At 45.7% G+C, this 23,860-nt stretch overlaps 1 protein-coding gene across 3 annotated transcripts; it reads left to right on the top strand.

Annotated features, from left to right (window-relative positions):
* The first annotated feature begins 482 nt into the window (after positions 1 to 482).
* Positions 483 to 22,410, top strand: smtnl (smoothelin, like). 3 transcript variants are annotated; one of them, XM_061249958.1, is made up of 10 exons: positions 483 to 759; positions 1,010 to 1,806; positions 14,223 to 14,316; positions 14,720 to 14,989; positions 15,226 to 15,288; positions 15,504 to 15,570; positions 16,034 to 16,177; positions 16,995 to 17,115; positions 18,515 to 18,666; positions 20,262 to 22,410. In XM_061249958.1, exons 2-10 carry the CDS (start codon positions 1,321 to 1,323, stop codon positions 20,386 to 20,388), a joined length of 1,524 nt encoding a protein of 507 aa, XP_061105942.1. In that variant the 5' UTR covers positions 483 to 759; positions 1,010 to 1,320; the 3' UTR covers positions 20,389 to 22,410. The 3 variants fall into 3 exon arrangements, with proteins under 3 accessions (XP_061105942.1, XP_061105941.1, XP_061105943.1); XM_061249957.1 differs by having other exon boundaries at positions 483 to 741; XM_061249959.1 differs by having other exon boundaries at positions 483 to 728.
* Positions 22,411 to 23,860: the final 1,450 nt, after the last annotated feature.

A 23,860-nucleotide genomic window follows, 5' to 3' on the forward strand; every position in this document is an offset into this window, starting at 1 on the left:
TCAGAATGTGAGTTTATGTTTCTGTGTGAGTCTGTCTGCCTGTCTGTCTGTATGTCTATCTGTAGGTCGGTGCGGGTATTTGTCTGTGTCTTTGTGTTCCTGGCTGCGTGTGTGTGTATGAACGCGTGCGAGAGAGAGGGAGATGTGTCATGAAGTGTGTGTGAGAGAGGTGTATCATTAAAATGTCGTATGTGTGAGAAAGAGAGAGTGAGGGGAGAGAGAGAGAGAAAAAGAGGGAGAGAGAGATGACAGAGTGCTTTACCAGTAAAAGTTGAGCCAGTTGGGTAAGGCCAATATACGAGAAGGAGGAGATCTGGGAGGAGAGAAAAAACAACAAAAAAAGCAGAACTCCTGCCAACTGCTGACAGCAGGCTGGAATGAGGTGAACACTGGCCCCTCCTCTCTCCCTCCCTCTCTCCCTCCCTCCCTCTCTCCCTCCTCCCCCCTCCGTCCCTCCTCTGCAGAACAGAGAGATGAACCTGCCTGCGTGACTTCAGCTTTAGATGAGCTTGTCAGGGAGAACAGACACACATGCTCACAAACACACGTACACACACACACACACTGGAACGGCTGTCAGCTCTGAAGGTGAAGTGGGCTGGAGGTCACTACAATTGACACACACACACACACACACACACACAAGAAGAGAGACACACAGACACATATGGGCTCACACATAACTCCTTGGTTGTGTGCACAGACGGGACTGCTAACCCAGATTGAAGGTGACTGACAGTGGTGAGGCTCGACTTGAAGGTTTTTTCTTTGCTAATCTTTTCCCTGAAATATTATTCTTTCAAGAGGAAATAATTGAGAATTGTTTTTGCAAGATTGTTAAAGATGAAAATTGTTAAAAATTTGTTAAAGTGTTAACACATTTTTGTGAATCAATTCTATTTTTCAGATCAAGACAGTGTTTTTAGATTCTATTTTTCATTGCACTTTTGACTTTTGCCGCTCTTTAAAGCCCTCCCTCTCAAGTGTCTTTTTTTCTTTCTTCTTGCAGTGGGTGGTTGACTTTTTGCCACGGCCCCTGACAGTGGAACTCTCCTGAGGGACCTCCGCGCAGTTCAATGGGATTTTAAAGGGTTGACTGCTCTGCTCTGCTCACCCCTGCAGACTGTGAGTGCGTCCCTCCCAAGGACCTCCCGAGACCCCCTGACAACCCCCCCCGCACCCACCCCACGCCCCTCTCTCTGATAGAGGCAGGAGCAGCTGAGCCCAGCCCCACCAAACACACACAACCTGAGGAGAAGTGAACAGACCCAGAGAAGACAGCACAGCGGGACTGAGGTGTGGGAGAGCGCGGTGTCACAGATGGATGTGTTAGGAGAGATGGGGGGACTTCCTGACGGGCGGCTGAAGGAGCGCGCGGACGTTCCTCCCGAGGACGAGACCGTCTGCGCGGCTCTGGGGCGCTACGAGGCCACCCTGCGGGACGCCGTTCGGGAGATCCGGGCGGACGTGGGCGCCTTCAAGGCGGGGGTGGAGCAGCGGCTGGACGAGGCGGGCCGGGCCAGCGGGCCCCTGGGCCGGGCCGTGTCCCAGCTCCAGCAGGAGAACCGGCAGCTCCGCGGCCAGCTGGAGGCGCTCACGCGTCAGCTGGAGGCCTTGACCGGCACGGTGTGCGACAGGAGCGCTCTGACCAATCACAGCTCCCACCGGGGGACCCACTCGCCCGCTTCCCCCACCAGCGCCACCCCCCCGGGCGTCTCCGCCGGGCCCAGCCCGGCCCCTGCCCTCTCCCCCACTGCCACACGCTTCTCCAGCCGGGCCACCTTCGCCCTCTTCAACAAGACCAGCGTGAGTACTGCAGGAACTCTGCTCGGGGGCCTTCTGTGTGTGTGTGTGTGTCTGTGTCTGTGTGTGTGTATGTGTGTGTATGTGTGTGTGTGTGTCTGTCTCTGTCTCTGTCTGTGTGTGTGCATGTGTGTGTGTGTGTGTGTGTGTGTGTGTGCAGATACATTTGTGTGTGACTGAGTTTTTGTAGTACATGGGGCTGGTGGAACGTGGGGGAGGAGAAAGCGAAGGTTTAATAGGCAGTCACTGGTCAGTCAGCAGCATGGAGTCCATTTTTCGCTTGTGGTACAGGGATTTTGAAAAGACCCCCTTTGGCTTGCGGCATGAGTGGAAAGGTTTTTTTTTAGGGGTTATTTGTAGGTTCTGATTGTACTGGCTGCAGTTCCTCCTTCCTCAAATCTGAAGTTTATTGTGTGCTTTGAGCACAGACAGTCCAGAAGGCTCATCACAGAGAGAGCTTAGCCTAGCCACAGGGTCAATGCTAACCATCTCTCGAGGACATTATTCCCTCAGCAGTTACATGCTGCAGGTGCTTCTCATTATTTGATTGTCGTTGGCTGGTGCGGTGGTAGATTTCTTTCACTCCCGCTGAATTTTGACAGTTCTCACGCCAGGTATTACTTGACCACTCAACAACGCACCTAACAATAATTCCAAATAGTGGGGTAACTATAGCTGCTCAAACTTCAGATATCTGCTTCAGTTTGTTTTTATTTCCCTGTCTCTTGAATTGTGAGATGAATTGCATGTCTAATGCTCAATGCATCCATTGTTCAGAGATCAGATTCCATTTTTTCACCCTTCTTTGATTAGATTTTCCCAACTCCCATCTGAAGTCCCTCATTGTTATTGTGCTGAAAAACCCAGACATTTCTGCCAGCCCAGCTGCTTTCTGTCACTCCGATCGGTGCCGGGTGTATTCTCAGAAATAAGAATACACACACACGCACACACACACAATCTCACGCTCTTATAAACATGATTTAATTTACCTTGACAAATTAGTGTAAAACATATTTATGCTCTCCCATTAGACCATCATTTTCATAAGTAAATATCAGCAAGGTCACACAAAACCCAAATCCTCCATAAGCAGGGAACGTGTTCCCTTTCATGCTTTTTCATCTCTTTAAAATGGACACTGTGACCCTTATATAATGAAAATTGTATGAATATGGGCCCTGAGCAACCTTCTGTTGTCGCAAAAAAGTGCAAATTAAGAATGGAAAAGTATATATATTGCGAAATGAAAACCTTCGTCTTTCGGGGCTAAACCTCTAGAGTGTGTGTTAATGTGAAGGTGTTCCAGCCATAGTAAATATGAGTCATGCACAGCATAGATTCCAATGAGAAGCGCCTACAAGCTTGTGTTTGGGGCGCCTGATGCCTGTTAGGTCTCACCACGGTGAAAAGGAAAAGGGAACACAGAAAAAAAGGCATTGATGACGTCATCCCTCTCCGGGCCCACACTTCCGCACCTGTTCCTTTCCTGTTGACGATATCTTGGAATACGCGCTAGTAAAAGGTTGTGAGGCTGTGAGTTAAAATGACTCATAGGTTACATATTCTGGACATTTATCATCGATGTATTAAAATGGAATGAGACCATTTCAGCAGGTCACAGATTCTGTGAACAGGGAGGTGTAGGCGGACAGATTGACAGGGGTATGAATCCTCCCCTGCGTGTTATTGCTGTGTGTCTCCTCTCCCTGCCGGACCCCTTCTCCCAGTGATGCGCCTGCCGCATCATCTTTCTTTCTTAACCGTTGTCTTTCCCAGGAGTCGTTTGAGACGATCGGGCCATGTGGGGGCTTGTGAGTGGTCAGAGGAGGATCCTACTCCCGCATAGGCCCCCAATATTTCCTCTTTAAAGAACAATATATCAGGAAAAAGATAAGCAAAGAAAAACCCTCTCTCACCCTCACCCTCTCTCTCTTTCTCTCTCTCTGCCTCCCCCGTGTGGAACCCCTCTCTCCCTCTCTCTCTCTCTCACCCTCTCTCTCTCTCTATCACCTGCGCTCTCCTGCTCTCTCTCTCTCTCTGCCTCCCCCGTGTGGGACCCCCCCTTCTCTCTCCTCTCTCTCTCTCTCCCTCTCTGCCTCCCCTGTGTGGGACCCCTCTCTCTCTCCCCTCTCTCTCTCTTTCTCCCCCTCTCTGCCTCCCCTGTGTGGGACCCCTCTCCTCTCCTCTCCTCTCCATCCTCTCATCCTCAGGTCACAGCAGAGTTAAGTTCTCAGTGCGTCTGCTGCCGCACGCCCCCCCCCCCCCCCGCGGGCTGGCCACACCTGCACAGCCAAAGTCACCGCGCATTCCTCCGCTGTTATCAGGGACGCCGTGCTGCCTGTTACTGTAAAAGGTTGGCATTTGGCATTTGTCAGTGTCAGTGTATACGGCTGGCTGAGGGGGTCAGGGGGTTATCTGTGACTTTACTGTACCATAACAAAGCAGCAGCACCCTGTAAACCTGCAGGGAACGTGTTTTACAGCTGTGCTCTGGAGCCTGCACAGCTGCAGGGGAGACAGTGGGAGAGATAAGAGTGTGTGCGTGCGTGCGTGCTTGCGTGTGCGTGCATGCGTGCGTGCGTGCGTGCGTGCGTGCGTGTGCGCGTGTGTGTGTGTGTGACCTGTGGAAACTGCGTCAGAGCGGTTATACTCAGAGTGAGAAAACGCAGATGGCAGAAAGGGGAAGAGTTTAAGGAAGAGTGCACACAAACAAGGAAAAATCAATTCAGTGCTCAGAGCATGCAAGAATACTCTTGCACAAAGCCGCCTCTCTTCCTCCCTCACGCACAGAAAGCAGAAACGGACGTTCTCGCATCGTGCGAGAGCAGGCTGCTGGAGCCCCCGTCTGGAACCTACAGTTGTGGTTCTGCATATGTTTTTTTCCACAGAAATCTGGAAACCATGCTGGTGTTGTAGGCTTCAGGGCTAGTTGGGGGATGTAACAGGCTTGCTCCAAAACCTCTGCAAATGCAAGCACCCACACACATACAGCCCAACATTACTCAATCTCAACTTTATCCTCGTTGGTTCAGGACACTTAGTACAGTGGAACCTATGGTATAGCAGGTTCATGTTTAATTCCATCTAATGTTTGGGATGGAAATGGTTTTGTATAGATGTATTATCTGGATCAAAAATGGTTTGCTTTATTTAAATAGAATCAGAAGGAAGCAATATACTGACTTTTGTGCTTTTCATTTAGTAGTTAAATGACAAAAGATATTGGTGATGGTGAATTCCAGGAACTGCTCTTTGAAGGACTATCAACATAGTTTACAAATGCATGCAATAAATAAGGAATCCAAACTGAAGCTGCAGTCTCAAGTCAAACAGGCAAAGGGTGGCACGATGGTGCAGTGGTTGCCGATGTTGCCTCACAAGAAGGAGGTTGTGCGTTTCTGGCCTGGATCCTCCCTGTGTTGACCTTGCATGTTCTCCAGGTGCTCTGGTTTCATCCCACAGTTCAAACACTGATCAAAATTAGCTTGTCTGGCTAACTTTGGCACATTTACAGAGATGTCCCTGCCAAATAAAACAGCACAAGCTAGGTTTTGTAGCAGCTAGTAGCTGGTTAACCAGCTCTATCAACATTGTTTGACCAGCTTAAGCTATGATTTGAAACAGCTGGTAGCTGGTATTTTAAGCTGGTCATAACTTGATTTTACAACTGGGATTATTAATGTCCATGTTACCCTGTCAAAAACAAATGAGCATGTCAATGTAACAACACAGTAGGGTTGCGGCAGTCACAGGGCTGAATTGGGCCTCCTGCCAGCTGAGCTGACACAATGTTTAAGGTTCATTTGAGTCGATGTAAAGTGAAATATCATATCTGGAGGTGGCCAGGCAGAGACAGAGAGGACTTGGATTTCATCCGTTCTGAATTCCGGCTTGCCTTTATTCCTGTGCGTATTAATTATGTTCTGCATTTCGATGCACGCAACAGATGTTCATCCGTAAACGCAGCAATCTGCACAACCCGAGCTTATGAAACGCATGGCTTGTGAAATCTTTTGCACTTTTTTTTGTGCAATTACCATTATATCGCTCCATAATCACTAGGAAACAGGACCCCTTAATTCTTTACCTTAAAAAAGCATTAATCTTTCCATTAACAATAAGGCAATATGGTGCTTTTAATGGATCTTTTTTAAATGCACGAATTAATGGACCATTAAGACATCTTGGTTTCCTTTTAAGGGGTACTTAATTTAAATTAAGGGGGTTGTTATGGTTTTGGGGTAAATGAATGTATAATTAATAATGATGTGTAATTGATTTGAATAGTGAATACCATTGAAGAACCATGTCTACCTGCTTTAGTGTGCCTGTGTTGTTGTGTACTGAAAAGGAGCTGTTTATCCCAAGCATGTGTGTTCTATGGTGCATGATAGAAGGCCACTTGAGTGGATCCGCAGATGGAATTGTTCAAATTATCCCCTGAAGGGGAGTTTTGTTTTATTCTTGGCAGTGATGATTTATTATTGGGATATCCAAGTATTCATTTTACCCACCATACCCCTGGCACCATCATTCAGCTTTTAAAAGTAGCCTGTTTAAAGGGCTTATAAAATATCGGGGGGCGGGGGGGTTTAAGCACTAACCCCCCTCCCCCAACCCACTGAAAATGAGTCTAATTTTGCTTGCACATTCTTTTATGTTTTAACCATTCCAACCCAGCCGATCAGTAACTAGGGTTACTAACAGCCCATAATAACCTGGATGTCCCACATTACAGCCTTAAACTGTTTGAGGCCCCATGACTCCTTCACATTTTACCTTCCATTGATGAATGACTGTGATGTATGCTAAACACAAAGCAGCTGGCTCACAGAGCAGGTCATTAACTATCGCTCTTGCACATACCCTACCAAATTAGGGTGGCTTTATGGCCACCATGTGCCACAAATGCTCAAGTAAAACTGATTTGATGATTTCCGCCACCCGGCGCGCACACGTACTTTGTGTTCTAAAGGGAGAATGTTGGCAGCGGCGTCAGTTACCAATTCTTAGTTATAAGCAGCTGCAGAGCAGACCTTACAATGCTGTCAAATACTTCTCAGAGAAAGTTCATTGGGAACAAAGGGCCAAATCCAAATTCAATGGCTCGTTTCTCCTGGCTGTACTTAACCCCACCTTTCCTGGTTCTGGCCACCATTTTGTCCTTGTTGGGTCTGTACATCATTTTCCCTCTGTAAACCTACAACTGACCTTTAAAATCCTCCACCAATAATAACAGCCTACCTACATATCTTGCAAGTTTCACAAGTACAAGTTGCAACAAGGAGATGGGTCGAGATTAAGATCTTAGGGCATGGAGTGTACATTGTGGAACTTTTCTGGGAGCATAAAACTGTCAATGACTCGCGCTGTTAACAAGCAGCCAGACAGAACAGGAAATGTAGCTCACAAAATGATTCATTTAAAAAGTGTCAAGTTGACAATTATCAAGGAAATCGCACTGGCTTATGTTGTGCAGCAGCCATGATGGTTAAAAAGCTTGGTATGGATTTATAAATGATTGGTTCAAATGAGCTAAACACCTTATATTGATTTTAATAAATTAATAAATATTTAAAGACACTCTCCACATTGAGAATTCACCCATCAAGAAAGGGAAAGAACACAAAGGGACAAAGAAATTAGACACTCAAAATCACAAAATGAAAAAATAAAAGAAAACGCATTAAGCCAATTGAGCTAAATGTGCTTCAGGCAAGTGTGTGAACAGACATATAAGAAATATGTTCACTTTTATCCACAGCCATACAGAACATGTTAACATACTTTTGGTCTTGCTGAGATATCCCAGGAACACTTTCTGGAAGCATCTATGTGGGGATATGGGCTTGGTCTAATGTGAAATGGGTCCTAATAATACGCCAAGTTTCCACTGCATGTTTATAAACCATTCACAGGCCACGTGGTACAGACAGAGACAAACAGCGGCAGAGGTTCTTCAGAAAGACTTATTTTCAACATCCCTAGAGTGTAGTGTGTGTGTGTGTGTGTGTGTGTGTGTGGAGGGGTGGGGGGTGTGCATGAGTCTGTATATGTGTGTGCGTGTGTGTGTATGCATGCATGTGTGGGTGTACATGTGCGCGTGTATGTGTGTGTGCATGGCTGGTGTGAGCCTTCTCTCAGTCAACTCTGAAAAAAGGATTGACTTTTTAGAGTTGTCACTGTGGAGCCCCCTCTGTACCCAGAGCTGAGCCGGCTGCTCCCCACCCCACCGCAGAGTTCAATGCCTAATCTCTCCACGCATGGCCGTGAGGATTCCTGGAAGACGAAAGGCCAGACCTAAAACCTTTTGCAGTGGCTATTAATACTGTCTATGGCAGAACACACTGACAGACAGAGCGAGAAAGGGAGAGAGAGAGAAAGTAGTGGGAGAGCGAGTAAAATCCATAGACCCTCCAATTCTCCAGACAGTTGCCACACCTAGCTGCCCCCAGGTCTCCAAATAACAGACAGATAATGTCTGTCAGGATACTAATGAGTGTTTGCGTCTCCCTGGTTACGGGTTAATAACGTTCCGTTTTGACGATGTCCTCGCCAGCCGCCCCTCCTGACTCCCATTGTTCTCCCGCTCAGAGGTCACCGAGAGGTCAGCTGGGAGAGCGAAGGAGGGTTTGTCTGGGCCAGACGACGGAAGGATGGGAAAAATTACACTTACTTTCTTTCTTTTTTTTCTAATTTCACAGATCGCTTGTATTAGACCCACAGGGAGTCGCCGGGGTCTTGGCGGCTCTGCGTTTTATTGCGTGCTTTAATTTAGGGACTGTCAGCTCAGGGGTTAGGGGTCAACTGGGGGAAAGAAGGTATATGTTCCAGTCAACCCCAACTGCGGAGATGTGGAAACCTTTTTATTTTTGGATTTTATTTGCTTGTTTTCGGGAGAGGAGACATGGGGAGAGGGACAGGGTGTGGTGATGTCTTCTGCAGCTGGTGTCTCTGAAATGAAAGCCAGGCCGAGGTTGAGGCCTGAGCATTAGCGTTAGCATTGAGACCGATAGCTTCACCGGAGGCAGCGTGTGCTGTGCGCTGAGCCGCAAGCCTGCTTGTGTTGCAGGTGCAGAGGCCATACTGACTGAGGATCACTGTTCCCCTAATCTCTGCTACAGATTTGATTGAAATGCACATGATGGTTATGTGCGCTAGCTCTCACTTGGCCATTTTAGGGAGAAGGGTCCCACTCTGCAGCTTTATTGGATACAGTCAGATTTTCATGTACATTAATTGATTGCTTTGGAAAGAGGGATAGATAGAGCAGTTACTCAGGAGAGAGGGATAGATAGAGATCAGGATCTGGATTCGTTCATGGTAATTGATTTAAGAAGATTTGTGGACCTGTGCAGATCTTGGCTTAGAGTCTTCGAGTTTGCATGCGTACTGCAAACACTTTGTGAACATGGTTTAGCTCAACTTCTGGAAGCAAAGTGCAGATGTAAAAAGTGTCCCTTAAAGTGTCCCAGCTTTCAGTCATAACATGAATGACTTGTGTATGCATGTGGGTGTGGGGGTGTGTGTACATGCGTGCGTGTGTGTGCGTGCAGGTGTGTGTGCGTGCGTGTCCTTGCATGTGGGTGTGCGTGTGTGTGTACATGCAGGTGTGTGTGCACATGTGTACATGATGCAGCTTATCTTTAATGCCCTGGATGCTTTACCTGCATGGACACAAAGCTAAGCAGCTTTCTCACAGTGTGTGTGTTGGAGAGTGTATGTTTGTTTGTGTTTGCTGTGTTGGAGACCCCGGAGCCACGGAGATTAATGAGCGATACATGGAAAATGTGAATATTACTTTCAGTCACAGGGTTATTTATATATCCTGTGTCGTGCAGGAGAGCTGCCTGCAAGGACATTTTGTCCCGCCCTCCCCCTCCCAAAACCTGACACTGACATTACACTTTGGTGAGACGTCAGTGTCCCCTTCAAGTGAGTCCTATGACATCCCCCCCGTGTCAGAGCTCTGTTTCACGACCCTTACGCTACAGGAAGAGCCTAGCTCAAATGTCGTCCGGTAGACAGCAGGAGGTCCGTAAATCCCACTGAAAATGCTGTCCTGGCACTACCTTAATCTAACCACGAACCATTTCCCATGTTAAAATAAAATAAAGATATACTTTTGGGTCCTCACAATGTAACCCCACAGGACTGAGGAATGGTATAGCCTCCGTTCTGTTTTTCTTCTCTCTAAAGGGAAATGATAGCGTTCCACTTTATTGTTTAATAGGGAGGGCGATCTCTTGTTCTCATGTTCTTAAAGGTGCATTTCAGTGGCGGTAGGACAAAGCTTGATCTCAGAACTCCATCATCCAATCTGTGATGAGATCAAGTGAAGTACACATGAATTAAAAATACAGGAAACATTTCAAAAGTGCTGCGCTGTGTAATTGGGCATTGTTGAAGTGTGTCCACTCTGAGCCAACGTACAGACCCAGCAGTTTCCCCTGTCTTCAGCTTCTAATGTTCCCAGAGGATGATCCGATGACGCATTCTCTGAGGTTTCAGGGATTTGCTCTTCAAGTAGAAAAGCAGGGTTTTTATGTGGCCTTGTAGAAGTGGAGGGGGGGGGGCATATGTGAAATTGGGGCAGAAATGTTCTGTCAGTCTGTGACTGCAGCAGGGCTGGGTGGACTGTGTGACACGTTGACCGGTCAGTTATACGCAGAGTAGAGTGACTTCTGTCTCCCCCAGCCAGCTGTTACATCCTCACATTTGGCCCCCCTCTCCCGTCACACCACCCGCCCCAGGCCGATCCCTTCCCTAAGTGCACATTCTTGAGAACTGATGCCACCCGGCTGTTCCCCCTGGCAACCGTAAAACCTGCTCTGCTCTGGCAGGAATGCGCTGCCCATTCACTTGCACATCTGTACACATCTGTGTTTGTGTTTGAGTTTGAGTGTGTATGTGTGTGTGCCTGTATGTGTGTGTGTGAGTGTGAATCTGTGTGTGTGTGTGTGAGTGTGTGTGTGTGAGTGCATGTGCTTGTGTGTCTGTGTATGCATGGAAGTGTGCATGAATTTGACCAAGCATAGATTATACATACTGGATCTCTGAGACCTTCCAAAGCAGGGATCAAATATGGCAGGAAAGTACACAGAGCTTTACATGGTAATGATTCATTGCATCTCCCCAACCCAAAAACCCTTTAATCTTGAGTGCCTCCTTATATAAGCCTAAATAATCACCCCTGTGTCCATGACAGCCTTGTATTAGGGTCTCCTGCCCTGGAGGGCTCCTCCTCACACCAGATCAGAGCTCACTGCGTTCAGAGACTTTGTTCTAACTGTCACCGTGTCAATGTTTTTATGATGTGCAGATCCACGTGGATCCCATAATTTATTTTTGAGAGTGTCAATAGTGCATAGTTGTCATGTACAGCATTGACGCTCCCAAAACAAATGTTTGTTGTGTGATGGGTCAAAGCGGATCTTCTTACTTGGCAAAATGTGTCTGGATCTGAACATTGACACAAAATACAAGGTTGTTTTGGGAATAGTATGTGCAAGGGCCATTCTCAAATGACACTCTTGAACAAACCTTTGGATCCACTTGAGTCCACCTTGTCAAAATGATGTGAATTCGTTTTGGGGGCATAAGCAGTGCACGTGCATGTTACGTGTGACAGCAGCAAATGATCTAGAGCCAAAATATGATTTGATTTGATTTATTTATCCTGCAGTACAATAGAATGAGTTTCCCAAGTTGTGAAAATAAAGAACAACAGTGAGGTAGGCTACAAAAGAGTAGGATATTCTACACAGCAAAGACTTGAGTGGAAGATGAACTCTGATACACTGTGTTTCACAGAGTGTATTTGGCCCCTGTTGGACTCTCGCTCTGTTAGAGTTGATTTAAGACTACACGAGGGGCCTCTGCTCCTTGGCTGCTTGGTCGTCATGGATACAGGTGTGCTTATTTGGGCCTATATAAGGAAGCACAGAGGACTACTGTCTCTCAGGGAGGGGAGGTGAGTGGCGACGCAAATCAAAAATAGATCTTAACAGCCCTGGCCTCTTCTGCCCAGAGAGCTGCTCTTCACCTCAGTTCTGAGACGAGACAGAGCAATAATATTCATATGATGAGTGTAATGCTCCTCTGCAGGAGTCCCCTAATCTACTGTCACCTGTCTATCTTTAGCCCTGGCATTTTGAACCTTAATCTAGGAATTTGTATTTGTCTCTGTACTGTAGTTCCTGAAGTTGTAGATGTCTTTTTATATTAGTTACAGACTTGGCCTATCTATCTTGTTTACGCCGCTTTGGATAAAAGAGTCTAAATAAAATGTTATGTAGAGTAATGACAGAGGACAGATTAAGGCCATGTTCAATACGGGGCGATGCATTTATCATTTATCTTAAATTTGATGGGCCAGAGGTGGAACTCAGATCTTTTCCTCTCATGAAAATGGAGTCCCCCATTTGTGTAAAGTTCACTGGCTTCACAGTCCCGGCGGCAAGAGCGATTTGAGGCACTTAAATACCAAAATACCAGCCTTTGAATGCGCCCTTTGGAAAATCTGTGACCCCTTTGTGACTCTCCCCCTGAGAACTGAAGCCTTTTGTGATGAATAAGCAGCACAATTTTCATGGTTAAATCAACTCTAACAGTTTATACGAGACTGCATGTACTCTATTAGGGTAGAATGTGTTATGTCAGAGTCCATTTTATACTGGACATTTTGCTCTGTGGGGCTACAGGGAGGATGATTCATTTACCGGCAGCAGTCCCTCTCTCATTCGACCTCTCCACGGGAAAGGTCACATGGTCTCACGCCATGATAGTTCTTTTCCAGGCCTGGCATGTCTAAAGCCCTCTATGAGGTGCCACTGACAGGAGCCTGGAGCCAAGATGGCTAAAGGACCGTTAGATTGTACTCCACACAGTGGGGTCTCGCATATCAAGCGTAAGCGTCACTCACTGAGGACTGATCTCGCGTTCACATGTGTCCAACTACTTAAAAAACACACATTTCAATCGGAGCAACTACACTAGTTTTACAGTGAGTCGTGTAGATGGTCTTTTTTTCTTTTTTTTTTACAAAATGCCTTGAAATTCTGCACCCCTCTCCTGCTCAACCTCCCATAATGACACAAATACTGTATTTGTTTTTTTTGATAGATTGCTTAGGGACAGATTAAGTCAGTACACAGCAAAATGCCTGTTGTGTACAGTACCTTGGACTCCTATGAGTGTACATATGGTTCCAGTTTAAACACTGCTTGAGTTGATTTAATGCTAGGAATTTTGTTGTGTAGGTACACAGGCCATACTGGTGGCAGTCCCTGCGGGTCCTTGCGAGAGCTTTGTTTCCCCTGCCTGACGTACACATACACCCGTTATGTCTCCCCTCCCAGCCTGGAAAAACAAAAACAAATCTATACATTTACTCATCCCTCCTGAGCCCCGTGAAGGAGATGTTTATCCTTCATAAATAAAGGATAAAGGGATGCTGAGTTTAGCCTAGCACAGAGAGGTCAGTGACGGGAAACGCCACTAGTTTCACATCTGTTTACAGTGCGTGTCCAAGCCTGCATTAGCTTACGGTACCAGCACGATACCCGATTGATTGATTCAATTCAGCCGGTGCTTTGAAAACTTAAGCTTTCATTTTGCATGTGGGTTTATCTCATTTGTTTCTGGAACATCCCAACATTGCTCACCGGGAAAGGAAAACGGCCCATGCCCGCAGATACAGTGAGAGATTATTCAAGTGGTGCTAATGCTAACTCGAGTGGTGCTAATGCTAACTAATTACTGTCGCTCAATGGTTAAGATGGCTTTTGTGGGAACTCAGCTGGCTGAACAAGCCATTCTCATACAAATGGGGCCAGGTGCTAGTGCCCGGGGCTAAGCAAATGGTGTTCATCAGCACACGCGGTACCAGAATGTTTATCTGTTGTGATAAACTATACAGTTGGTTGTTTACTGAATTCATTCAAAGCATCTTGCTCAGGGATAGGGTAATTCACGTGATGGGTTTAACCCTTTAAGGTCCAGATATGCAACTACAAAGCTACACATGATGACATAGATTTAGTTCAGCTGGTTTTTGATGCCCAGATAGAACAGCAGGAGCCAATGAGATTTTTCTCCGAAGCACCTGGGACATCTGCTTAACATGGCTGCTGAGAGGGAAGAGATGAGGAGCTGTAACTGAGAAAAGTCAAATATTTTATAAAAGCTTGCCATGGTCATATTATTATGTACATTTGTAGGTTTGATATGAGCTGGTTTGTAGAAAGTCATAGAATGTTGTGAATGTGAATGTACATGACAGAATATTGTGTCCTTTTTCACGTCTGTTCCAGTAGAGGAACGTGTCATGATAGTGCCAGATTCCATGGTGCGCTGCCCTGACAGAACTGTGTTTGCTTCAAGTTTCTCATCGTGATGCGTGTCTTCATGTTTCAGAGTGTGGATCGGGATGAGCCCATTGAGGTAGATCCAGCCCCAGCCCCTGCCCCTGCCCCTGTAGTGGTACAAAATGGGCACCAGCCTGCATCAGGTATCAGCACAGACACCGTGTCTCATGCTATGCTCACCATGCACACACTCTCAGAAATAAAGGTATGCAAAGGGCCTAAAAAGGTCCTTTAGGGGCAGTACCCTAAAGGTACATAAAGGCCCTAGCCAGCAATATAGAGTAATTCATTTGTATCTGCTTGGAAAACATACTCATTTGTACCCAAAGAGAACATTACATTACATCCAGGCTACAGTTGTGAAATGTGACCCTTGAAGAACAAAAATGTACCTCGACTGTTACTTTATTTCTGAGAGTGCACAAATTCAAATGTGCTATTTGTAGAAGTAGGACTACACAACTGTGGTGCTAGCGAGGAATAAAAGGATGTGATGAATCACAGTGAATGTTAGACCCCCTTCTGTTTCCCTTCTCATCCAATCAGAGAGCTCTGCCCTGCCTGCAGAAGTGAGATCGCCTCATACTGATGTCCCCCAAGAGCATATAGCCCCCATGTCCATGGTGAGGCCACACCTGCCCATCACCGCCACAACCAAAATGGCCGAATCCTCTGTCGCCTCAGTAACTAAAAGCCAAGAGTCTCCAACCAGTCCTATTCAAGCCCCGCCTTCGGCTCCGACAGAGGTGCAGCCACCCAGCCATTCAACGAGTGACACGCCACCCCAAACTGTGTCAGAGACTCCTGTCATACCAGGTGAGAGAAAGAGTATGCGAGCCAATGGTCTTACATTACTTTCACCTCTTGTTGCACATTATCATTCTCTTTTTTGATCTCTCGCTCTCTCTGTTTCTGTCCATCTCTCTATCATGATATTTAATTGTATGCAAGGAGGGACTATATTTACAAATACATGTGTTTCATATCTAATATGGGTTGCTTGCCTCTTCTTCTTCTTCCTATTCTTACACCTGCCTAACTATGTGTTTCAGCACCTACAGTGAAGACTTGGGCCCCAAGTCCCATCCGAGCGATGGGTTCCCCTCAGATCCCAGGTAAGAGCATTGCTGTCAAACTGTATGCTTGCTAGCTGGGGTTACTCTCTCTCTCTCTCTCTCTCTCTCTCTCTCTCTCACTCTCTGTCACTCTTTATCCCTCTCTCTCTCTGTCTCTCTCTCTCTCTCTCTCTCTCTTTGTGTGACTCCTTGATTGTATGTCTGCCCGTCTATCTCTCCTTTACATTGCACACTCTCTGCTTTGTTGTTTGCAGATAAGGCCTCTTCGGCACCTTCCAAGACAGTGAGTTACTCAGGAATTGGCTCAGCCAATACAGAGAGGTGAGTGATTCTGTGGAGAGAAAACCCCATACAGATCCAAGACTGGTGCTGGGGTGGAGATTGCTCTATCTCTGGTGCTGGGGTGGAGATTCTTCTATCTCTGGTGCTGGGGTGGAGATTCCTCTATCTCTGGTGCTGGGGTAGAGATTATTATATTGCTGGTGTTGGGGTGGAGATTTCTCTATCATCATTCCTATCAATTTCCCTGCAGCTCCTAAAACAGGAATGTCTAATAATCTACTGTAAATGCAATTTATTAATAACACAAACGATGAACCCTTAATTAATTGAGAAATGAAACCATGAATCATTTGCATGTGGAGGGGATGCTCTCGTATCTGATTCAGGGTAATGTAAATGCTTTATGTTGATTACAGTCCCCATGTATAAAAATGTCACAGCCTACAGTGGATGAAGTAATGGTCACTCTGGTTTTGTAATTTGGCTCATTGCCTCTCTGCAGGGACGGGGATGTGGGTGCGCCGATGGCCTTTGGGCGGGGTGTGGAACGGAGGCGGGAGCTAGTGAGGTCACAGACGCTGCCCCGCTCCATTGGAGCTCAGGCACGCCGCTCCCTCTTCGAGAAGCTGGACTCCGACCCCAGCAAGTACGGCTCACCCCGCCCCCTTCTCCACATACTCTATTCCAGACTCCGCCCCCTTCTCCACATACTCTACTCCAGACTCCGCCCCCTTCTCCACATACTCTACTCCAGACTCCGCCCCCTTCTACACATACGCTGCCCCAGACCCGCCCCCTTCTCCACATACTCTACTCCAGACTCCGCCCCCTTCTCCACATACTCTACTCCAGACTCCGCCCCCTTCTCCACATACTCTACTCCAGACTCTGCCCCCTTCTCCACATACTCTCCTGCAGACTCCGCCCCCTTCTACACATACGCTGCCCCAGACCCGCCCCCTTCTCCACATACTCTACTGCAGACTCCGCCCCCTTCTACACATATGCTGCCCCAGACCCGTCCCCTTCTACACATACTCTACCCCAGACCCCGCCCCCTTCTACACATACTTTACCGCACCCCCTTCCATACACCAACCTGCCTCCTACCCTACCCCCTACACCCCCCCTGCATCCATACACACTGCCATCTTCCATCTTCCACACACACACACTCACACACACACATACCCCACCCTACCCTGACACCATCTGTCCTAATGTATTTGCCCCCTCCCCAAACCCATCTGCATCCTTCTACTCATCAACTCTTCCCTACTCAAATTCTTCCCTTCTCTTCCGTTTATACATTGTTCCTGGTTGTGCCGTTCCTCATTTTAGGCGCTTTGATAATTCCTTCCCCTTCCTCATTCCTCAGGCTTATTCTTCTGCCGCTCTGTTTAATCTGACCTTTTGCCATTTGATGAGCCCAGCACTGATTGTGTCCCTCAACCCCTGTGCAGGCCTAAAGCCATGGACTCCAAGCCCAAACTGAAACGCTCTCAAAGTTTTGGGGTGTCCAGCGCCAGCAGCATCAAGCAGATCCTCCTGGAGTGGTGCCGGTCCAAAACCATTGGATACCAGGTACTGCACATTACCTGGGCTCAGGTAGCAATATCATATATTGGTTTGCACAAAGGGAGTTTAGTCTGCAAGCTGTAAATTGTGAATGGACTGCATTTATATGGCGCTTTCATCCAAGGCGCTTCACAATTAATCCCTCTCTTTCACCCTTTGACACACACACTCACATGCCAAAGCTGAAAGGCTGCCATGCAAGGCACCTACCAGCTCATTGGGAGCAATTAGGGGTGAGGTGTCTTCCTCAGGGACACTTTGACACTCATACAATTAAAATTTGTAAAATCTTTTAAAGGAAAAAGGGAAATTTTCCATTGCAGAACCTGAGAGCTCTACCCTGAAAAGCCCACTCTGCTTCCTTTAAAGCCTTGAGACAGGAGTACAGAGAACAGATGTACTTGATATCTAGAAAGTTCAAAAATGTAACTGGGAGCAATGCCAAGTCTTACCTTAAAAATAATCAAGGAAATCAACACACCCAAAATCAGTGTGATATGACTTCTCCTATTTGCTCTTATTAGTTGCCTAGCACCAGCTGGCTAGGGGGGAATAAATGGAATTCCTGTAGTCCAGCCATGAAGAGAGATGAAAGCATGGATTACTTTCTCTCAATAAAATGACCCTATTTTAGTTATGTTTATAAGCTGATGGTAGCAAGACTGGACTAGCTTCTTAGTGTGCAATTCAAGGCCATTCAAGAACATTCAGTTCTAATCCCAAGGTTCTCTGCAAACAGTGTTTTACCCTGGGGTAGGTAGGCAGCCATGTTTGGACTGAATTAGTTCTGCTTCATGCTTGAGGCCAATAATCAAAACTACTGTCAATTTGGAGTGCCCTCCAATTATTCACATGCTTGAAAAAGATGAGCAAAGACAGTTGCATACTATACATGTATACTGTGTGTGTACAAAACGACTAGTTGTACAAGTGATGTATAGAGAATAAAATGTTCTGTGTTAAATCAACAGCTGAAATGTTCTCTATTAAAGTCCATTTACTCCCTCTTGGACTCATAAACTCTGTTGGAGGTGAATTAGCGCCGATCATTTTACCGTGTATTGTGATAGCTTTCAAATACTTGTGTGGACTCCAGGGGTGGAGAGGGAAAAGTGAGCAGGGTTTCCTCCTCCATGGTGACTCTGCGCTCCATGCAGAGAGGGCCCAGGGGAGCTAGCTCTATGAACCTACAGTCTGCAGCCAATTCACTTTACTGCTCCACTTCCTGTATTTGACTCCACATTTTATTTTGTCTCCACTCCAAAGATGACAAAACATAACTCTCTTTTCTCTCACTCCCTCTCTCACTCACTCACTCAATTTCTGTCTCTCTTTTTCTCTCTGTCTCTTTCCCCATCACCCTCTCTCTCTCACTCACTGTTTCTCTCATCTGCCGCTCCCACAGAACATTGACATCCAGAACTTCTCGTCCAGTTGGAGCGATGGCATGGCTTTCTGCGCCCTGGTGCACTCCTTCTTCCCCACCGAGTTTGACTACAATGCACTGACACCCACCAACCCCAAGCACAACTTTGAGGTGGCCTTTGGCACAGCAGAGTAAGTGGGGCTGGGTGGGTCCTGGTGTCCTCTTCTGGTGGGTGGGATGAACATTTAAATGTTCTTTTATTTACATAGTGTATATTTTAAACAGCAATAGCTATAATCTCTGTATGCATAACATCAGCTGCATGAACCTGGTGTAAACTGGCTGTAATGATGCTATGTCTCTTGGTATTGTCTCTACTCAAATAAAATATAGCATTCTATGCATTGTATTGCAGGGATCAGTGATATGGAACTAAAGCCCAAATTATACCGTGAACATCAGCATGACCAGGGAACATTGTTAGGCATGCCATTTTTATATATGTTATATAAAAAACTATTCCTCATATCTAAACACTTAGAAACACTTCTAAACCTTAGAAGGGCTTTCTAAAGAGGTTGCATGTAAATGGCCGTTTGAAGCTGGCATTAATCACCCACACAATCAGTCCTCAATGTGAGGTCATTGCCAGCAGCAGCCACTCTGATTACATATTGCATCATTCCCAGTTCTGCACCTCACTCCAAGTCTTACGTGACCGTAACCCTACTGGTCCAATATAAACATATTGCTAGTATTCATGTTTTTATGACTTTGGACACACTTGAGTTGCGTTCTTTTATAGCATTGTACGTCTCATAGCAGTGTGTTCATGATGAAAACTGAAAGACCATAACTGAGCTGTCAGACTTGCTGCAATTGCAGCTGAAGTCACACAATGTTATAGCACTGTGCCTGTGTGTGTGTGTGTGCCTGTGTGTGTGTGTATGTGTGTCAGTGTCAGTGTGTGCATGTATATTTCTTCACTCAACAAGTGAGCAAAAGAGACAAAGGAGATTATGTCACACAATTCCAGCTCTTTCTCCACGTCCCTAGTCTACCCTAGAACCCTAACCCCCCCTTCCCCCCAGTACCACGTCTCCTTCTCTCTCCCCCATCGGACTCCGCCCCCTCATCTATGTCTGACATTCCAACACTCTGATATCATACTACTCTGAAAAACTGCTCAAACTCCACCAGTTCACAGTAACTTGGCACAATTATACATCTCAAAGTTTTTCTCCTTTTCTGACATTCTATTTATCGCTGTCTCAAGCAAATTCACATGCACACCACTTATATATATACAAACATTGCATCGTACATATTGTAAATGCATTCATAGACATGCATAAACAGCTGTGCATTTTCCAACCCCTCAGGCATATGTGCATGATGTCACTCACAGACTGTATATATGGACAAATATAGCTTCTTTCCTTATGTGAACTTTTTCCATATTTGACAAAAATACAAAATATGCTTTCTCCGTTTTCTTCCCATCTTGGTATACCTAACCAGATTCAACTCCTTTTGCCTTGTAGGGGGTGGGTGTGGGGGGGGGGGGTTAGAATAATTCCCAGAGCCCTGACTGACAAGTGCCCTTAAAACATATTAGGATAGGATAAATACTTTTCTCTTATTGAAATTAGCATTCATAGAATATATACTAATGAAACTAACGGTTGTGGTTTCAGTAAGAATGGGGTGGCTTGGCGTGCGCTGTTTGCTTATTGACAGGAAGAGATCCCCCTCACGCTCTCTCTCTCCTCTCCATGTGCCCCAGGGACAAGGCGGGCTGCGACCGGCTCATTGAGGTGGAGGACATGATGGTCATGGGCCGCAAACCAGACCCCATGTGCGTCTTCACCTACGTCCAGTCCATGTACAACCACCTGCGTCGCTTCGAGTGACGCGCCGAGACACGCCAGCTCCTAGCCCTGCTCAGGGACAGAACTCTAACACCTTCAGACGTCAGTTTGGCCATGGACATTAACATACACTCAGAGACAACCCAAAGTTTACAAGTGCCTAGAGGATGACAGTAATGTGTGTGCAAGTAGCCCTGACTTAGCCTTCGCTGTACTTTCCTCCAACGTAGGGGGAAGGTTGCTCGCTAAACCAGTGATCGCCCATCTCGTTTTCATCCACTCGTCCTGGCTGCCCTTACAAGCAGTGTCTCAGAGAGCAGTCAGAGAGTGCTGACCGGTGTTGGCAGTAGCAGTGGGCACGCTAGCTTTCTGTAAGTTAGCACCACTGTTAGAAGCAGAGTCATTTTGCCTTTTCTCAACAGCTGATCCATCCTTATTTCAGCAGACCACTGCAGTGCTGATTTCCCAAAGAACAGCCAGGCCAACGCTAACAAGCTAGTGCGCTAGCTGGCATTCTGTCCCTCCCTCCCTCTCTCTCCCTCTCTCATACACATTCTCTCCCTCTCTCTCTTTCTCTCTCTCTCTCTGACACACACACACTCTCTCCCTCGCTCTCTGCCCCCCCCCCTCCTCTGTTCATGCTTGTTGTTCAGAGCATACTGACAGAAGTAGAGGAGGGGGTAAAAGGCTATGGACATATGCCCTGGTCTGTTCTGGTCTGGCCCACAGTGCTTGGGATTGTGAGGCAGCAGCAAAGCCCTTGTGGAGAAAAGCATCTGATGAATTCTGCCTCGTCTCACAGCCACAGAAAAGCCCCGGGAAGAACACAGACGCCATCCAGTGGAACCACATTCACAGACTGTCCATACCTACCATGAACATTTTTACAAAACATTTCAGAGGACTGGAGACTGTAATTCAGTAGTGTTTCTTTTTTGTTTGCCTAGAAGGAGTGCTTGGGAGCTGTGGTAAAATGTTAATCTTTTTTTGGAATGTTTTTGTGTTTGATTCTATTGCTGTTAGCAGGTGTTTGGCACCATGTTTTGTTAAAGTGTTCCCCCTATGTAAACCTCACCTTACTTCACCAAAGTGCCTGTGTCCTGTGGGAACTGCATCTACTCTCAGGCTACATATTCACTGATGGGATATAGTACATGGCTCAGAACCTCAGTTTGACAGTTGCGTCATTTAAATTTCAGCATTCGAGTGAAGGCAGGTGAGTGGAAATATTATTCTGTCATGAAACTGTGACCTACAAATCACTGCCAATGTGTGTAAAACTGTACTAGCTGGAAAATGTTCAGATAAAAGGTAAACTCTACCCTACTTACGAATATTTATTAGGATAGAAAAGGAGAACAGTTCCTGCTGTATCTCTTTAGCAGGGATTGGCTAAGTGTTTTCATTGGAAAATTAGCAGGGTATTTTTCTAGTAGTCTGTGGCCTGTTGCATACAAAATCCTTTGACATCACATATACAGGTACATTGGATATGTAAAAAGAATTAGTTATGTAAATAACAATAAGCTCAACTGCTGACAGTGTTTGCTGTACTACTTGTGTGTGTGTGTTTGTGTGTTTGTGTGTGCGTGTATGTATGTGTGTGTGTGTGTGTGTGCACATGTGTGTGTGTGTGTGCGTGTGTGTGTGTGTGTGCATGTGGGCGTGTGTGTGTGTGTGTGTGTGGGCATGTGTGTGTGTGTGATTCATGTTCATGCAATAGGATGCATTCACTATGGTGGCTGAAGCTGAGATCCACAAGAAGACCCATGACTGTTTCCGGGGCACCAGAAAAATATAAAACAAGATGAGATTAATCTTTACTCATGCCATCATCTTTGTCACATATTCACATATTAGTGCTGAAGCCACCAAACGGTGCCTTAATTAGCTAGAAATATAATATATACAATATTAGTGCAAGTGTTAATTGCCCCGTTTGTCACACACATCTACAACATTGGAGCGTGAGGAACGAGTTAATGTCTGGCTTGTTATTGCCCACTGCTGGTCCTTTAGTGTTACTGCATATAATAAAAATGTTGCTCTGCGTTCTTTGTTGAATCATTCTCCTTCCGTTCTTGTCGACGTATACAACAGCGCCCCGATCGGGGGACGGGGTCGTAAACGGTGTATCCTAGGCTTAACATGGGTCATTGGAATAGATAGGCTACAATTGGCAACCAAATCGGGAGAAAATGGGAAAAATCCGAAAAAAAAGGTTAAGCTATAGGTTGTGGGGAATTAATGAATGAATGACAGGAGAACTGAGAATAAAGTTGAAGTGAACGCGATTTTAGAATTTAGTCTGTTAAAGTTGTGTGTGTGTTTGTGAGTTTATTTGCTCTGCAGAAGGCTTCATGAATATTGCCTTCAGAAAATATAATCATAAAATATTTGTTAATTCTTTGATCAATAAAGATCTGGTCAAAGCTGTGACACATCCAGTCAGGTCCAGAATTATTGTCACCCTAGATGAATATGCACTAGAAATATTGTAAGAAAATTTTAAAAAATAGAGTTATTTAAATAAACTTTATTTTCCAAAACGTGTAAAGTACTGTGCTTTATTAATACATTATTCATAAATAAATTAAACTTTTTCAGATGAAACAATATTTCTCCAAAAACCATTATTGGCACCCCTGATTTAATACTTCTCCAGTTCAGACCATGGGTTTCTGATGGTATTTAAGTGTGGAGACTGAGATGGCCATTGCAGAACAAGGATGTTGTTTTCACTTCACCATTTCTGTGTGGATTTTGAAGTTTGTTTAGAGCCATTCTCCTGCTGGAAAATCCACCTTTGTCTCAGTTTTATGGCAGAGACAAGCAGACTTTATTTCCTGGTACTTTGTTGAATTCATTATTCAATTGATCTCAAATAGTCCCCCTGGGCCACTGGCAGCAAAACATCAATGACCCACCCCAATGATTGACAGTAGGTATGAGGCGTATTCTTCTTTTGCCACCAAACATGTGGATGGCGCCAAAACTTCATCTGACCATAGCACTTCTCTTCCTGTCATAATTCCAATAATGTTTGGCAACCTGATGCTTGGTTTTGCTTATTGTGCCCAGTAAAGGATTTCTATGCACTTCACTCTTCCGGAGAGTTTTTCGGTATGGCGGCGGTGTTTAATGTAACTTTTTGAGACGTGCATCTCTGCAATTCTTAAACCGTGACCCTTATTGCCCCTCACTATCTTCATCACCGTCTGTGGGGACAATGTGCACTTGCATCCTCTTCCTGGCAAGTTTTCAAACATTCAATATGTTTTAAATGTTTTATTATTGCCCTTACAGTGCTAAGTAGTATGTTTAACAGTTCATGTTTTTTTTTTGTACTCATTACAAGACTTGTGACAGTTAATTACCATCAGTCTCTTTTGAACTGACAGTTATTTGGCTTTTCCTATGCTGATGGATGACAGGGATTTTGTTATTTTTTTATATGACCAGTAAGTGATGGAATTACACAATATAGTTCATCTACACTGAGATTAACTAAATT

The sequence above is a fragment of the Conger conger genome, chromosome 7 (assembly GCF_963514075.1).
Source record: "Conger conger chromosome 7, fConCon1.1, whole genome shotgun sequence".
Lineage (NCBI taxonomy): Eukaryota > Metazoa > Chordata > Actinopteri > Anguilliformes > Congridae > Conger > Conger conger.

What these genes read in the sequence shown, in the direction of transcription:
- smtnl (XM_061249958.1), top strand. Translation starts at nt 1,321, where the DNA reads ATGGATGTGTTAGGAGAGATGGGGGGACTTCCTGACGGGCGGCTGAAG. An exon ending in CCCTCTTCAACAAGACCAGC is followed by an intron (nt 1,807 to 14,222) that starts GTGAGTACTGCA and finishes TTCATGTTTCAG; the next exon opens with AGTGTGGATCGGGATGAGCC. An exon ending in TGGGCACCAGCCTGCATCAG is followed by an intron (nt 14,317 to 14,719) that starts GTATCAGCACAG and finishes TCATCCAATCAG; the next exon opens with AGAGCTCTGCCCTGCCTGCA.